This window comes from Cariama cristata, unplaced genomic scaffold (genome assembly GCF_000690535.1).
Source record: "Cariama cristata isolate BGI_N322 unplaced genomic scaffold, ASM69053v1 scaffold10875, whole genome shotgun sequence".
Classification (NCBI taxonomy): Eukaryota; Metazoa; Chordata; class Aves; order Cariamiformes; family Cariamidae; genus Cariama; species Cariama cristata.
The window spans coordinates 18,004-36,608 of record NW_009615793.1 but is presented as its reverse complement, the minus strand read 5'-3'; the positions used below and the strand labels follow the sequence as shown (position 1 = coordinate 36,608).

The following is an 18,605-nucleotide window of genomic DNA, read 5'->3' as shown; positions in this document are numbered from 1 at the left end:
TTTACCACACCTCTGTTTGGTCACAGGCTCACAGCAGGGATTAATCTAGGCAGAAAACCAGGTGACAGTTCGAGAACACTTACCTTGACATTACATCATAATTTTATGTTGGCCTTTGCTGGATTTAGCATTTTTGTATTTTTCTTTGTTCTTACCCTTTTTGAATGAAAAAGGAATTCTTATTCCGTACTGCGAAATAACTTGCTAAAGATTTTATTCTAAAGTGCAAATCTGTTTACAAAATTCATTGAAAAATCACTCTTTAAAGAGCCTTACATTTATCACTGCTTACTAAGGGAGTGTCCTTATTTCTTTTTAATATACTTAGATAATAGCTGCTAGGATTCTCCTAGCACTAAGTGCATGCTTTAAGATCAACCAAAAATCTCATAACTATAAAAGAATTTTATTCAGGACATTGTACTAAATCACCTTTGCTATAAGGAAGCTTTTTGGGTTTTATTCCCCTTTTGTTGACTGGCTGTGATGTGGATTCTATTGTAGGCCCTGTTAGAGGTTAATGCAGAAAATGACTGTATTGTGTGAAATTAAATTCTTTATACTGAATCACAGTTCTGGGAGTTAATAATTGAAAAAATTGGGCAGTTCAGATTATAGTCTCCAGAAGTTTAATAACAATACAATGTATCAGCTTAATATCTGTTGAGTTATATAAGACATAATCATAATCTATAATACAACTAGTAATATAGCTGTTGGATGTCAAGGGAAATGTGTCTGTTGATTAAAACTTTTCTTACCAATTCTAGATATGCAGTGTGCATACAGTTCCTATACATATGCTCTGTCCGTAACAGAATGCACATGCATGCTAATGATCATACTTGTATAGGGACAGCTAAAACACTGTGTGGAAAATGAATTTTTTTTTTTTCAGCATTTGCATTATAAGAAATGTGTGGAAATGTTTGGCTGAATGGGTTATAGCAGCAGATTCCATATGCTTTCCCTTCATGGGCCAAAAAGCATATTTGCATATAGAACTGCAGTTGAATGACTCGATGCTTGTTTCCTTTCAGTGCTGAAGCAGTTAGAAACCTTCTCACGGTAAGTGCAACTCCATTGGGAATGAGTTAACTGCAACTGCTAAAATGAGAACATCTTTAGCTGTTACCAGCAGACATTGCTTCCTTTTTGCTGATAAAGTGATTTGAGAGGTATCCCTGTGGCAGCATTATATAGGCAATTTTCATGTTCTTCATGTCATGTTCTGTCTCCAAAAGGAAAAACTTCCCTTGATTTGTTGAGGTACTACGTAAGGATATCACAGTTGCTGTGATAATTACCTGATACCACTCGTTTTTATTTATGCATGTCTCATAGCACACACAAAAAGCTTAAAAACCAAAACTGCATGTTGAGAAAGAAGAGAATGTGAGGCTGACAACCAGCTTCAGCAAAATGTTGGGCCTTGCCTTGCCGTCAGTGGTCTGGTTCTCTTGCAGAAGTGGCAGAGAGTCCTGCTCATGCTCACAGCCCTTCGTGTGCCTGTGTATACTGCTAGTCCTCGCTGCCTTGTGGCTTTATCAGTGTAAACCCTAACCTGTACCTTGAAAAGCAAACTGAAAACTTGGGTGAACCAAACCCAATACTAAGAGTTGTGAATAACCTGCCCTTGACCCTTTCCCCTCCCACATGTGTTTTAATCAATTCTTAGACAAGGTCAGGACAGTGTTTGAGTTACCACATGTAGCATATTGCTGGGAGAAAAGGGAAAAGTGGAGAAGTAAGTCTCCAGTGCCCGAGGTCTGATACACGGTGCATAGGTGCAGGTCTAGATCAAAGTCAGAGTTCCAGTTGTAACTGCTCTGCTCCTTCTTCCTCTTCACATGTGCAATTCATGTCCCAGAAATGTTCATAGGTATGTTTATTCTTTCTTTTCCAGTTGTCCCCAACTGTGCAAAAAAAATTGTGCACCAAAAAAAGTACTTTTAATATACACTCAGGGATGACCTCTGCTTTTCATAAAGATGAGGCCATTGATTTGAATCGGGCTACTGGTTTTGAACTTCACCATACTTGGATCCAGGGCATAGTGCATTTTCATTTCTTACCTGCATGGCACTGTGGCCATTAGACCCCGACCCTGTAACCAACTGCATGAAGATGCCTGGCTGCACCCTTGGAGTATCAGCTACAAGCCTGAGAATGTGATGCACCCTCCAACCAAAAAATCAGCCCCTAAGGTTCCTTTACTTCTGCTGTATTATATAGTTGTCATACATCTTGAAAAGCAGGGATTACAGAATATACCCCTTAGAATTATGTCTAATCTTCGCTGATAGGATTGCAAATATCTTATTGATTGGCTGCAGCTGAGTACAGGTGAGCTGACAACCATATCCAGTCACTCTGACAATACTGCTTATGGGGAATTTGGGGAGGAACTCTCCTTATGACAATTTAGTAGCTGTCCTACTTGGCTAGCTACTGTTCAAAGTTGTTATGTACTCGTGAGAGTGAATAATAGTTTCTGTGAGCTGTTATTTTGACCTTACTTAGTGTGGACTATTCATGAATGCTGCACACCGTTCACCTTATAAATCATACTTCTCTGAGCTCTAGCTGAGGTACTGTGATACAGAATCACAACCAGTGGTATAGAAACTAGATCATAACCTCTTGCCATTTGTTTCTCATTGAGTAGCTTTCATGAGTCTACAGATATTTTCTTCCACTATTTATCTACATGAGTGTTTCCTTTGGCTCCTTTTACGGTACCTACTAAGTCAAAGTAACACTACTGTCATAATGCAGAAGTTTGTTTTTAAAAGCAGGATCATTCCATGACGCTAAAATCAACTCATTTGAAGAATGTGAATTTTTTTTGAACCTATGAAAGGAATCATAGATATATACATGTAAAACATGTATGTAACAATACCCAAAATTCAGTATAAGTTGTGCCGTTAGAGCTGGTATGTTTGAAGACCCTATGATATTAAAAGTTTTGCTTTATCAGTCTTCAGAACAAATGAAATATATAGCTCTAAATCAGAATGGTTGTATTAATGTTCTCGCAGTTAAAGATGAAGTTTCAGTGGTGTTGTAGTAAGCTGCTCACCCTATTTAAAGCTACATAGTAAGGGAAAGATGTTACAGTGATTGGAGTGCTTCCCTAGGACTTGGGAAAACGTGATTCAGTTCCCTGCTCCCTCACAGACTCCCTATGGGAACTCAAGCAGCTCTTTTAAGTGCATATCTCCAAGCATTTAGATGCCTAACTCTTCATTTCAAAATCACAAGGTGCCTAAATACTTTGTTGAAGAACTGGAGGCAACTGTCAATGTACCCTCTGTTCTTTGCCAGAAGAATCACATGAAGAGTACTTTGTTCTTCACAGGGCTGTTGTACACAGAGCAGGTCAGAAGCCTTACAGGGGATGTTCTTTCAGAGAAAACTTTTCACCTTAATTGGTAATAAAATCTCATGGAAGTGCGACCCACAGGAGTCCAGAAGCTGTTGACTGAAACTGGGTGATTTGTTAGTTTCAGAGGTGTCTCCACTGATTAGCAGGTGAAAATTAATTAGCGTGCAGCTTCAGTGGTGACCGCAGGGAGACTGAGGCTAAGAACAGATGGTTGTAATGGCCTAGTTACTGCTGCCTGAAAAGTCACACCGTTGGATCTTGTAAAATGATCTTGTCTGATCCTACCCTGTTGTGAGCAGAAATTCAAATATGCTGCCTCTCTGTGGTGGCTTAGATACCAAAGTATATTTTGCAATTGCGTCTTAGGTAGGAGCTTGAATGTGGTTAATTCACATGACTCAGCTAAAGAGCAGTGACACATTCAGAGGTGTTACTCAACCACTTGCAATCTTCTCTGCTCCCTTTGCTGAAAGTCATTTCACATTCAGACAGTAGCTGCAGAAGTAGCCAGAGCATTTTGTATTTGGGAAGGGAAATATAATTTCTGAAATGAGACTTTTTGCAAAATTTTATTGTCTTGAGAAACTTGGGGAGAAATAAAGAACTTAAATGAAACATGGGCATGATAATAAGTGCTTTAAGGATTGCCTTAAACACAGATGTTGGTGGAGAAGCTCCTGTGTAAGTACTTAACTTTTCCATAAATCTCATTCACTTTGTTAGACCTTCCAGACCCAATTCAGCAAAGCTCTTAAATGCATGCCTGACTCCCACTGAGTGCAGTCCGTCAGCTAGAGTACATCACGTAGTCAGTAATACACCTCATATGTCAAATGTTAAACGGGTGTTGTGCAATCCTTTTAACCTGTTTTCTTACAGTTCTTGACAAATTTTTAACTTCCTGCAGTATGGCTGGCCATTTCAGAAGGTTTTCCTTCAGAAGCTGTCTTTTGTGTTTGTGCAGATGATTTGATGTAGCTGATCCCAATCCTCTTTACAGGATATTTTAACTGAAGGTCTTAGGGCTTGGCTTTTTGTTAGCTTGCTGCTCAGCTTTTTCCTAAATCCACATGCCCAGTGGGAATGTGTCATCTTGTAATATTTGGTTGTCTTCTGTTGTGGGGGTTAAAACCAATCTGGTTTTGAACAAGAAGGCATTTTTCTATAAAGAAGCATCTTTGTATGGGAAGCCACTTTCTCTTTCAAAGCCTTGGGAAACATACAAAATAACAATAAAAATGCTAACTTGTCAGACCAACATAGTCTTCTGCATATTTAAGTAGCAAAGAAAAGATAGACAAGATTAATCATACAATTGTTACCTATAGCAAGGCTAGAGTAACACTAGTTTAGGACTAAAATTAGGTTTTTTCTCACCATTCCTATGCCTAAACCACAGAGGTTAATCACATTAAATCTTAGCTATTGATGACTGTAATCCTCAAACACTGCACAATATCAGTCTTAAGAGACATTTTTCCCTTTTTACAATTTCTGTGCCATGTGAGCAATAGTATAGTAACTAGTAGAAGCTGGATACAGGGTTAAGAATTACGTCATGTGAAGGCAGAGAAATACACAGTAATAATGTGCATGTAGATGCAGAAACTAGGTAAGTCTTGTGGCGAACACACTGTTACTGAACTTAAACAGCAAAGAAGATGATAAAACTGTACTGTGGTGAATATGTTCAAAAATATAATGTCAGTGATCCTCACAGTCTTAAAATTCACACAGAACTGCCCACTAACTTTCATTTATGAGTTGTCCTGGATTGGATTCTTGATTTCAAATTACAGATAGAGGACTTAATTCTGAGCTAGTCTGTAATTTCAGTGGATGTATTTAATAATTTATTCTTCTTATATTCTCTGATAATTTTTTTTAACTTATTAAGATCATCTAAATGCATGACCCTCTGGCATTAATGTAACTGAGGCTGTGGAAAAGCAAATGTTAGTTGGTCTGTTTTTGTGAAAAAGCTTGTATAAGTAACTACATAGGCATTTAAAACGTAAAATACCAGAGAGACCATAATGACTCTGACTGTGAAAGCGAGTCACAGAGATAAATATCAGTTCTTGTCAAACATCTAAGGAGAGGTGGCTGGCTGTTTTCCATACTTGTGCTATGGATAGAGGCTAAAACTTTACTGGACAAAATAAAATAGAAGTGTTGTTCTAGTGGAAAAAGCACAGACCTGCACTTTAAAAATTCCTACATTGCCTCTGTTGCTTGATGTGAGACACTAGACAAGTAATTTAAACTCTGAGTAGCTCCATCTTTTTGTCTTTAAACTTGAATAATATTGATGTACACCTACTCTTAAGGATGCTGTGCAGTTTTTCATTAAGCACTCCAACAAGCACTATGAGATACTGACAAGAAAAGTGCTGCCCCTAAGAGTGGAAAGCAGGATGAGTGGCACAAAATGAACTCGAATAGACCTTTGGTAATATGAATATTGGGAAAAAAAAAATCCAATCTTTGAAATGAAGCTGACCTTAGAAATTAGCATCAAATAATTCTGTGGCAAAGCTTTCCTCTGTTGATGCCACAGTACAGATTTGTAATCCATATTCTGCATCGGAGCTTCTGTATGTAGAGTAAGTGCTGATTGTACAAGAGATTGATGGTGTGGAGCAGAGCCCCAGGGGATGGTTTTGTCAGGGAACTTTTGCTCTCCAGCTGTTTCTGGTAAGATGGATTAATTTTGATTTTCAGCCCTTGCTTAATAGCAAGTAGCCAGAATGCCAAGAAGCTCCTCCAAATATACTCTATTGGTACATATATTATTCCAGGAAAAGTATATGCATAATTGATAAAGAGGAAAAATATTGCCAATTTTTTGAGCCTCAAGTAATATTATAAGCTGTAATAATGTAAACACAGTGTCCAGGCCAGAAACCCCTGATGAAACCTGCCCTGAAGTAATCAGGCAAGGTAAGGAAAGAAAGAAAGAATGAAACAAAAATACTAATGAAAAGCCATACAAAAAGTTTTGTGTTGAAATGGTTCTCCTAATAAATAAAATACTAAAGTAGTTTAGATGGGGTGTTTAAACTGTGTCAGAGTTGGAAACTGCAACAAAAGTAAATGATCTTCCCCCCCCCATCGTGGAGCATATAATAGAAAGTTTTCTGTTGGACTTAAATAAGCATATTTAGTTAACAGAATATTTTTGAAAATTTTCAACACAGTATTTAATGTTTCTGGGGAGATGGCACCTAATACTTGTAGCCCAAGGCCAGAAACAGAAGTTGTATATTCTGAACATTTTTGTCATCTTAAAGTCTGGGATAGCGCTGGAATTGTGAATTAATATGCAAGATGTTTGGAGAGCAGTTGAAAGCAACATTGTGTCCCACTCTCAGCCAGCACTGATGCATCTTCTCTCCAATTTCTTGCCTGTCTCAGGGAAAAATATACGCTGCCATGTGGGTAATATTTTCATCTAATAGCGGGTGATGTTTAATCAATATAGAGTGGCCATCCTTGTGCAGAATAACTAGATGGTAATGAAAAGTCCTATTGGTAGAGTATAGTTATGTAGCGTAGGAATTCACCTACATCCTGCTGATACAGTTAGGAAGAATAAAAGAGTTGCTTTGAGATCTTCTGGTGTTTGTGCCTGTGAGCTGTAGATGAGTTTCTGACTCCTTGGATTCCCAAGGTGCCTACATATTGACAAATCTGCAGTGACCCTGTGTGTGCATTCACGGGGAGGAGAGGTTAAGCAACTCTTTCTTTAATAGAGCCCGGTTCATGCCTTGCAAACTCTGAAGTCAATGGTAACTAAGGGGAGGCTAATGAATTTCAGATAAGGTGCAGAGCAGCTGTCCCATAGCTCAGGTTACAAGTCTGTTTTTACCTATTCCAACAAGATACCTTTGCTGGGACATATCTGTTCTAATCCACTCTACGAAGCTGGACACTGTGGTGAAATGCCTTGAATCCAAAGACAGATCCTTCTTTCGAGGGGAAAGCTATCTGAGGAGCATGGCTCTGTGCATGCCTCTGCCATAGTCCCTGCTGTGTGGTGTGTGACATGAGATACCGTCCCTGCTGAATTAACAGAGCTCCACCCCAAGACACAGGGCAAAACCTGAGCTACTTAATGTATGTTGAGCTCTGTGGTGTCCATCATGCCTACCAACTAGATCAAGGTGTTTTTTTTTTAAACTGCACCTACCACAAATCAGTCTGGGAGGACCTCTGTGCTGCTGGCTTCTGTGAGAAGTCAGCGTTGCACCAAAACTGATGTGTAAGCGTTTTTGTCCTAGCCATCTGCAGTAGGTAGCTTGAGTCTCTTGATGGTAATTACCAAGCTCACAGATGAACTCAAAGGATAATTTTGTCACTGATTGTTAAGATTTAGATTTAGTCATCATGTCATGACTGCTGTATGACAGCATCTATTTATAATGTTTCTTAGGGGTTAAAAGTTTTTCTCAGTTCAAGCATTCAACTGAAAAATGAATAGTAATGCTGAGAATAAGACTTTACACTTCTTTAATTCCTTCTCTCCTAGCATCCTAAACCACTTTAAAATATTAACAAAATATGCCATTTTCAGGGGAGATGAAAGCATGGAAAAATCTGTTGAATGAGGTGATTTTTGAAAAAGCCATGCCAGTTGTTTGCAGTAAAACTGGATATAAATCATTTCAGTAATGGGTAAGGTTCGTATTGTTCTAGGCACTCTAAAAGTGCACACAAAGAGCTGGTTTCTGCTCCGAGGAGATTTTGATCCAAGAAGGTTTTAAATCAGCAGCAGGTAGAAGGAGACAGAGAGGTGCCTTGTGCCATGCAACAGGTCAGGCATGACACAGTCATAGAAGTCTGTGCTTTAAACACTTGACCTGGATTTTTCCTCTCAGTAAAGAAAACACTCAAACCCCATTATTTATTGCTTTATGTATGCACGTAGTAGCTATAAGCTGTTACTCTGAAACACAGAACATTAGAGAAGCCTTCAAGGTGGTGCAGTGCTTGAAAATGCTATATTAAGCGGCTTTGGAAGATCTGACACTGTAACTTGTAACTAGTGTGTCTATAAATTATTGTTTACAGAGAACAGTTTTGCTCCATAAATATTGATACAAAATGGGAAGATAAACACCAGCAAAAGAAAACATTTCCTTGCTGGGAGGAGAGAAATAAGACAAGTTCTTAGAACATTTAAATGATGTTGGCATGTCTACAGCAGCACCTCCTTAACCCTATCCAGGTTGTACCACTCTATCTGCCGTCTGTATGAGTTTTATAATGCAACTAAGTGGCTCATGGTAACTGCTTTCTGGTATCCCGATGCTTATTAAAATACTTCTGTTTTGTTTTATAAACGAAAAAAAGGAGCTTATTTTAAAAAGACGTATCAGTGTCAACCCACTTCTGCCTTCCAAATATATTTCTCCTAGTTTTTGTCATTTTGAGGTTAGATTAAAACTTTAATGGAATATGGGTAAGTTTTAGCCTCAAAGTGCTAAGGGAAAAAAAAAAATCTAAGCCAGCAATCCAAATAGTTAAATAAAATACTTCTCCTTTCCGCACAGGTAGAAAAGTAGGAAGTCCTGTGAGTCATTCAGTCTCTCCGTAACCAGCACTTACAGCTTCAGCCCAGTTAAATTCTCTTCGAGCAGACAGCATTGCATACATTTTGGCCTTTCACTTTGTTTAAAAGCCTGTTTAAATTAATGGAAAGTCTATCTGCCTCCTAAGATAGTGCCCCCTCTTGTAATTTAATCCACTGAGTAGTTATAGCGTACCTCTGGATACAAGAAGCTCTCGGAGGAATGAGTGATAATTGGGGCTAATAACCCCCAAGGACTGGTAGTTATTTTTTAAATAGTTGTTTTTGCTAACTGACCTTGAGCTTGCACTGAAAATTTACATTGCATAAAATTTACATTGCTCTGGAGCAGCAGCAGCTTCATGAATCTTTGCCTAGAAGACTTTTTTTTTTTTTGGTTTAATTTTTCTCTCTGAATGTCTCAATGGTTAGATTGCAAGTTTCACATAAAACTTGTGCCAGGATGCCAAATCCTGCCTTGCTGTAGTTAATGTCTAAAACTCCACCTCCTTCCAGGGCTGGCAGGATTTTGTGCACCTGGCACATTCAAGTTCCTGTTTACAATTGGCGAGTCATACCAGAATACTTCACCCCAATCTAGAGATTAGGCAGAATTTCAGCTATGATTGTCTTTTACACCTGCTGCTGACCTGTGCATATTCCTTGTGCTACCAGCAACAGTTGGGTAATAATACACTTCCACAGCACTAGGTCTTTGTATATAAGGGTGTTACTCCACTGGCATCAGTCTAAGAAAGACTTGGGTGAAACTATCAAACTAATTTAGGTACAGCATGAAACATAATACTATGCCCTTCAGTTTAAAACTCTGTAGCCAGTTTTGTGTTAGGTCCTTAATATATTTTTAGTGGAAGCAGAGCATCAAAAACACTTCTGGACCTTGGTATTTAAGAAGAGTTATGGACATCTCAAAAATGCGTGTGTGTGTTGGGGGCGATTCACCTTCATAGGAAAATGTGTGTTTCTTTCTAAATAACGTTTGTCATCTGCTAAAATGTCAGCGGGCCTTTAAATGCAATTAATTTATCTCACAGTAAAAACTTCTGCCATAACTTGAATTTATTTAGTGTTACTTCTTAAGTACTGTTGGTATAGCTGAATAGGCCAAAGTCACTCTAGTCATCACAACTCTGAGTCTAACGCAGAGGAGGCAAGACTGATACACAACAGTTTCTATATAGAAGCAGTAACAGATAACAGATATGCCCAATGTCAACAAAGCTAAAGCAAGTAATGCCTTTAACTCCTGTTACAAACGGCTTGAAAAACACATTCTTGTCTAACATCAACAGAAGGTCACCTTTCTTTATTTTATTCAAGCTTAAAAATTGCTGCTGTTTTAATATATGGCATAATTAGAGCAGGGGACTTTGAGTCAGCTTTTACAAATGAGAAATTTTGTTACCACCTATCCTATTCGTGAGAAATCTGGAAATAACAGATTTTATAGGATTGTTCTTAATTTCACCAAATGGTTTGTTACATGGAGTTCACTTAGATCCTGAGAAAGGATTGGTTCATTGAAATGGTTTGCCTGATTAAATTTAAGCATGGCATAAATGCCCTATGCAGCCTATTATTTCTAGCCAGTAGGTTTCAGTCTGTGTATGAAACTTGTGAAGCGAAGATAGGTCTTAATAGTGCGTGGTACTTATGTACATCCGTATTTCCCTGAACAGGTGCCAGGGGTCTTGCCTATCTTTATCTGCAGTTACTAATTGAAGTATCATACAGACATAAAAAATTTGTCTTGTACCTTCATTAGCAGCAGTGCAACACATTTGACACAAAAATGAGCACAGTGGCCTTCATATACCAATCACCTGTTAAAAGTTTGATTCATTCTCATACCTGTGGTCTCAAGAGGGCTGGAAATACAACGCAAAGGCTTTAAAATACTTTTTAGTTCACATTTCAAATGAAGTCTGTAACACATTGTACTTCAAGCACTAGTACAAAAGTCAAAGGAAAAAGCAGAGGGAAAATTACTCTTTCATAACAACTGCAAAGGATGTTTCCAACGCTACAGATATTAAAGCCATTTACTTGCAATCACCAAATAAAAGCTTTATGTAATTAAAACATATGGCTGGTATTAACTGAAAAAGGAACAGGAAATTGAACATTAAAGGTGACTCTGCCCTTAATTCACTGTATCGTTGGGGGAGGGAGGAGAAGTGCTCCGAGTGAAAGGGCGATGACAACCTTATCTTTGAATTTCCTGCCTTTCATCGGCTACTATTACAACCTGCATGTTTAAGTGCTGAAAAAACTCTGAAGCATTATAAAACCTGATCAGTGCTTCTCAAAAAGCTTGACTGTATTTAGATGCTAAATTCTTCATTGCAAAGGATCAGTTCTCTCCACCCTCTGTATTTTTTGCAGTAAAAAGAACAGTTTTGGCTTTTAGCGAAATGGTTGTTTAAATATTATGTTTAATGAAGTCAGTGGAAATTTCCATTCTTCCAGTTTTATTTCTGAAGGGCTGTATCCCAGAAAGCTGATTTCTGGAAGCATTGTAACAATGCTGTTTAAATAGAAGTGCTGCATTGTCTTTTTAGAGTGCATACCAGATTAGTTCTTCTGACAGCCTATATAGAGCTACTTTCATTTATACTAAGTGAAGGTTGACTCGTTTTGTGGTTTGCTTGATGTAATAATGTGGTGCCTCCCCCTTTTTTGTTCTGCCTTTCTTCATACTAGTTTCAAAACAGTATTTAATGAGAATAACTACATCTTTTGACTTTACTGTCCTTACAAAATAATCAAAAATTGTAATCACAAATACTCTACTGCCCTTACATTTAGTGTCAGCTGCAAATTACTTTCATTAGTAGGAATCTCTGGGCAGTTTGTGAAGTTACCATATTAAAAATTCAGAAGGGCAAACAATTACCTAATATTTTTGTAAACCTTGGACTTCTCAAATGATTAATGACCACAATCATGCTGTAAATAAATACAAAGTTTTGCAAACAAATCTATCAAAAGGGATCCAATTCTGTAAGCTTTTGCTGGAATGATCCCCATTAATAATCACTGTGAGTAATGGCTATTGTCTATTCACATGAATTTATAAAACTTAGCTGTATCATTATTTTAGAAATACATGTTTCTACCAGTCTCAGGTAACATTTCTATGATCTTGCCATTCTGGAAGGTATGCAATATCTTGTCAATCAGTTTAATATCTTCTTAGGCTTTAATTTAAGACGACCAGTAAAGTAAGTACTCAAACAGTAAGTTTGTGTGTGTCTGGGACTGTGTGAAAAGCCTAAACTTAACTTTCTGGTGATTCCTTTCATTTTCTTCTGTTGTGCTTGTTACTGAATGATGCTAAATCCTCATTTGATATTCCAGGCCATGAGATACCAATGACATCCTTCTTTCAGGCAGTTAAAATGAATACTTCTCTGCACCTTTTAAGTATATTAACTAAACCAGATGTATTTTCCAGGCTTCCTTTAACCTCTAAGAGCACAGTATATCCTCTTGATTTTTGACTTTTTGTCTTTGATTATGTTCTCTTCTGTGGCCCAGTTACTCGACTGGAAGCTTACATTCCTGCGGAATACTCAACCAGTAACTAAAAATGTGTTTGAAATTTAATGTGAAAATTATTATTTTAGTATTCAATAGAACTTATTTTAAGCTGATCCTGTATTTTCAATGTCATGTGCCACCATTTTTCAGTTTCAGAGTTAACAGCCCATTAAGATGAAAGGGACAAATCACATCTTGAGTTACCATCTCAGAGCCTTGATTCAGGTAGGCATATCATTACCCTGCAGTTTTTAGTCAGGTCGCGTTTTCAACTTGCAAAGTTTGAATTAGAAAGCCTAGTCTCATTTAGTGTTAGAGGTCCCGGTTTGCTTTAATTCATTTCCATAAGCTCAAAATCTCCGTAATTTATAAAGCTACCTAAATGAATGCTGAGTTCTTGACTTGAGTGAATTCAGAGAATAGGTCAATTTCCAGTAACATCTAATAGTCATAACTCTGCTAAGGAAGATGGTTCTTGACATACTCTCTGTGTGTCATTTCTGTGTTGTCTGATACCCTACCCTGGATACACTCAGCATTGTGGTTATTGATTTATAATAGCAGAGAGAGCAGTTGGAACATAACAAAGCTTTTTCCTTCAGAATTAACTATCCTTGGATGTGTAAGATTACAATACAAACAACATGGCTGCCTGTAGTTACTAGGTTTGATTTATCCTCTAAAAGTCTAAAATTGAAGTGAATTTACTGCACGTGAAAGGCACTAGCACAAAAAGTCCAGAGATTTGGGTCATATGTTATCTGCAGAATTGATACAGTGCAAATAACAATTGTTCCCAGTCCATCACTTTAACAGAGGTAACACATTCACTTGGGTGCTAATGAGGTTCGTTCTTCTGTGGTCCTTCATTCCTGTGTTGATATCACATGTGAGGATTCACCATTTGAGCATTCTGACCCAAGATTTCATATAATTAAATGTTATTGTCCAAATATTGTCTAACACAACTCACTTTTCACTGAGCAATTATCAGTTGGAGACAACTGTGAATCATCAGTTGATGGACAGGGCTCACTCTTGTTGACTGCAAGTCTCTTTTCCATGAACTAGCCTTCCTGCTCTGGTAAGAGTATTTGTTATGTTTGTTATTGGCTCTTGAGCAGCCTTCTGTTAAAGACTGAGATTTATCTCTTCTGTTGTCTCTCTCTTCTTTCCCTCCTTTCCTCCTTTCCTCCTTACAGAAAAATCCGTAAGAAGTTCACCAGATCACAGCTGAAAAGAGCTTCCAGAACACCTTGTTCTCCGATCATTGCAAAGACAAAGTCTCTCATGAACAGTAGGCAGACACGAACAGAGCCAGGAACCATCATGCACTGAAGATATAACAGCGTCGGCACCATAATCATGTCAGAATCATGTTTAATTGTGAATGCAGGTACAACAGGACCTTCTACATCTTCAGGACAGGAACACTGTATGGACAGATTATGGCTGGGTTCTGTGTTCTGGGCAGGATCCAACAGCAGCCCTTCTTTTCCCTCGTCTCTGCAAGCGCTACTTCTGGTTCACTGTGCAGGCCTATCCTGAATTGTCCTGCTATTCCCTCCATTCCCAGTCATCAGCGTTGGCTGGTCAGGGAGGGACTGTTTGCAGTAACCACACTGAAGGAGTTCGGATGCAGAGTCCGCCCACCTCATTTGTCTATGCCTTCTAGTGGCTTGATACAAAAATATGCAGCTTTCAACACTATTGTAGTGTCTTTAAAGCAGAATTCAGGCTTGAGGGGCTTGCGTTTTCGAAAACACCTGCAAACTTTGGGTGTTCATATTTTTCACTATTGACTTTAGTCACTTGGGATTTGATTTTTCTGAATTGCTGAGCATCCAGACCTTGAAAGGAGGGCAAGGAGTTGTTTAGCAGTTCTGAAACTTAGACTGAATTAGGAAGTGCCCATAATTAGTGGCCAGTTTTCAAAATTCTGGCCATAATAGCTTTGGTTAAAATCCTGGAAAGTAGTATGTGTGGCAGTGAACATCCAGCTGGACAAGTTGCATGTGTATGAACTGGTCCCATTGTCTATATATTTGCAAGCATCCACCTATGTCTTTGGGTATTTTTTGCATTTCTTGGAGCCTATTCTGAATAGTGAAAACCAGCAGAACACCATTCCCAGGAAAACATGAAGAAATAGAGTATTTCCTGTTAGAAATATCTCTCCACAAAATAATTTCTACATTTTGATATGTCTGGATAAAAAAATGTCTTGCAGAATCCTTTGAAGTTCATAATTGTAAGGCTGCAGGTGGATACTTAGCATGGAAAGATGATGTGCCTTTTGAAACTACTTGTAGGAAACTGTCAGTCCTCCTGAAAGTGGGAATGGCAACAGAGGCAGGTCTTTTTTCTACTCAGGTACTTACAGGTGAACAATCTCTGCCATACTTTGAAATCAAGAGGCAACCAGTGTGTAGCACTGCTGTGTAAACCTAGTTGGGATACGTTGATTATCTGAAGCAAGTTGTGTCCTTCAATAGGTTTGGTTTCTGTATGACTTTTTAAGAGGTAGTCAGACACTGAACACATCGTAATAAGCTGAGATGAGCTTAATACTTTTTTTTTTTCTCTGTCTTTACTAGGTAGCTCTAACAGTATAGTATAGATGTGAGGTTTTCATCCAGTTGTGGACGTGCACTCAGCTCTGTGATTAGAAAGATGAAAGATGTAAGTGGTGTCTCATACCTCCAGGTGATTCCACAAAAATTAACTCCCCCCCATATGATTTATGGTTTCAGCCTGAAAAAGCATCTGTGATCTCAGCCTATAACTAGCCATACTCTCCACATAGGATTTTGATCTTTTGAGGCGGTGACCCAGATGCCTCTTCAAAAAAGAAAGCACCTTGACCCTCCTGAAGGGACTTGATAATTATTCTCTGGAGTGGTGGATCCAGGTCTTGTCCACTGTCCTTCACCAGCAAGAAAAGAGTGAATATGAAGGAGAGATTGTGACATGAAGTGCTCCTAGTACACTGGGCACCCTAGTGAATGTCACTGATTTGGACTCAATGGGAGAAGATCTGGGATTCATCATCTTACAGTTCTTTCCAGTAGCTGCTGAAGTGTGCAGCCCTAGGAGTCTCTTCTAGCCACAGGATCTGTTTTTTCCTCACAACGGGAGGGCTTTTCATCAGGTAACTGAGTGGAGACAGCCTATTCTTATTAGTAAGAATTGCCTTTATTAACTACGACATATGGAAACATCTTCTGTATAATAGCTTCCTCACCCATTAAAATAAAGAAAACATGATTATTCAGCAATCTGTTTGACTGAAAGTGTGGAAAATGTGAACAGAACGAGCTTTGTCTCCTTCAGGCATCACTGAAATCGCACACCGCAGACTCATTTTCAAAGTGTCATTAGCTGTAAGGTGGTGGATTTTTTTACCCTGCCTTATTAAGCTTGTACTCAAATTATTTCTTTTAGTCAGTGTGCTACGGTGTCTAGCCAGTATTTTGTAAAATGTCTGTGTGTTTCTGCTTTTGACAAAAGTATTCGTATCCGTAATAGTCTGGTATGAAGTCTCTCTGGAGGAGAGAGAGGTTACCAACATGACTCCCTGTAACGCAGCCAGCTGCCTGATGCTGCTGTCTTTTGCATCAAATAGCCAAGGTAAGGAAGAATCCTTCTTTGCAGCTTCAAGCTGAGGTGCTTCATCTGGATACACTGGAAATCATGCTGTGTCCCTGCCTGGCAGAGTCATTTCACAGGTTGCAATAGCCGACCCTTGGGGTGGGTAAGGCACGGAGGAGACTGATTGCTGGAATAACTTCGGTTCTGTCCTTGAACTGTTTTGCATGCAGCTCCACAGAGACTTTCCCTCCCCTAAAATGCACACAGTGCGCAGAGAAACTGCACGCCATGTATCGCACGTTTGTTTTTACCTGCTCTCTCTCCATCTTACCTTTCCTGCAAGATGTTCTCCAGAGACGGATACAGGATCTACTTGTGAATTTCAACCGAAAGCTTTCATGGAAGATTAGCTGAAGACATGTTCCTGCTGGGTTTGGGCACTGAGATGGAAGGTTTTGTAGAAACTGTGACACTCTTTACCACACTATCGTGCAACTCCATGCTTTCTGTTGAGTTAAAGATTTTTCCACTGGCTGTAAGCAAAGATGACACATTCCTGTGGAAATGGTAACAGTATATCCACAGCAAATCAGAGCTCAGTACTGTTTTTATCAAGCTTCCCAAGATAGTTATTTTAAAACTAGCTAACATGTATCAGTCATCAACAATGACACTGAGTATAAACATAAACCTCAGAAGCAAGGACAAGAAGTTTGGTACTTACCAAGAATGTGAGCAAGAGAATCTAGGCAGCATCAGCACTGCATTTGAAATACAATTTATTTTCCTGTTAGCTAAATAAGAAATCTATCTGAAAATCTGCCTGTCCTCTTACAAATATGGGGCTAGAAAACCATGCAAAATGCATGATCTTTTTGTGTCCAGAAGTCTCATGTAAAAAGCAGGAAGATTGTTTTAATGTTTAAAATGTCTGTGTTGCTGATTTCAACTGTATAGCTCTTCTGCTCTCTTGAAATATTTTGTATATTGCTTTCAGATTATTTTTAAAGGCCACTATTTAGTGATGGAAGTTCTGGTTCTGTAGGATGGAAAAATGAGGTTTTGCAATACTTGAGACTGCTTGAAATATGTTGGTGTTATGAAAACAACATCTTTTAAACCAGTGTTTTGATTAAGGGCAAATATAGCCTTCATTTCTGCACTCCAAACCTTGCAGCATGTTAGGAAAAACTGGCTATTGAAACTGAAACGAGGAACAAACAAGCAGTAGAAATGGTGAAATGGAATCTGCACTTACAGAATGTGCACTTTTTATTAATCTAAAGCAAGATATATATTTTTTTTAATAAATATAATTTCAACACAGAGACTTTCCTAATTATGAAGGCTTAAATAAAATGGAATGGTCGCATAGTAGTTTCTGATATAGTCACAGCATAACATGCCACAACCTTTCACAGAGAACAGTTATAGTCCTTCAAAAATATTATATTGCATAGTACGATATAGTGGACACAGTGTCTTTATATACGTATACTGCTGTGATAATGGAAGTGTTAGCATCCTCTGGAAATTTCAGCAAAATAATATTCATTTTTCATTTTCTCTTGAAGGTCCTTTATATAAACCTGTGTCTTCATAAGCCAGAGTGGGTGTCAAGAGATCTGAGTTTATATAACTGCTCAGTGGAATTTTTTGGAGTAAGTCAGGACTTTTTTATTCAAATGTTGCATGTTGAGGGAGGAAACCTAATTTTGGAATACATGGGTTTTGGATAAGAGTTTTGAGGTTGTACTATGTAGTGATCAACAACTTTGCAGAATATGCTCCTGTTGCTCATAAAGATTTAATAGTTGGTATTGAAATACAGTATTGATTAAATAAAAAAGAGAAGCATTAAAGAACTGTGTTTTTTAAATTCTGTTGTTTAGATTAAAAGTGAATTTCTCGATGGAATGATAAAACTGGGAAGCTCAATGTTGAGTGTTTGAGGATGTGGAGCACCTTAGGATGAAACGTAGTACTATTTGATTTGCATTAAAGTGTCTTTGTGTACAAACTGTGACTTTGGCCCTTTTTGCAGGAAACTAAATTTCTGCATTGACACTGCCATCCTGTTTTACAGTAGGCTATTAAATAATCGAGAGACTGAAAATTGAGGACCTGTTTGAACTGCACTAGAGCTAAAGATACAAGCAGATGAAATGGGGATGAGGAAAGAAGACTCAAAAGTCAGGGAGAGAAGTGAGGTATTTGTCATTGCATTGGAACACTAGAAAACTTCTTAGGATTGAACTGAAATCTAGGCAAAAGGACTCTCAGTCCACAAAAAATGCTAGAAGTTACAGTGCATTGCAGTCTCCAGTGCCTTGGCTAATTTAAACTTTGCAGGTCGTTATTAGTGTCAAAAACTTTGCATGTTGTTAATTTGGTAGCTTCTGGTAGAACCGGTGGCTTCTATGTGAATATGGGTCATAGTCTGAATCCTCTTCCTTGTTAACATCTGGAGTAATTTCCCCAAATAAA

General features: G+C 38.3%; 1 protein-coding gene across 1 annotated transcript in view; it reads left to right on the top strand.

Moving 5' to 3' along the window:
- LOC104161494 (metastasis-associated protein MTA3-like) overlaps positions 1–13,751 on the top strand; it is a gene marked incomplete at its 5' end in the record, with an annotated part of 81,400 nt that extends 67,649 nt beyond the window's left edge. Inside the window, 2 exons of the mRNA XM_009699956.1 lie at positions 1,041–1,068; positions 13,730–13,751. Coding sequence (XP_009698258.1) covers positions 1,041–1,068; positions 13,730–13,741 — 40 coding nt within the window. The remainder of the gene's footprint in view (positions 1–1,040; positions 1,069–13,729) is intronic.
- Between the last annotated feature and the right edge of the window lie 4,854 nt (positions 13,752–18,605).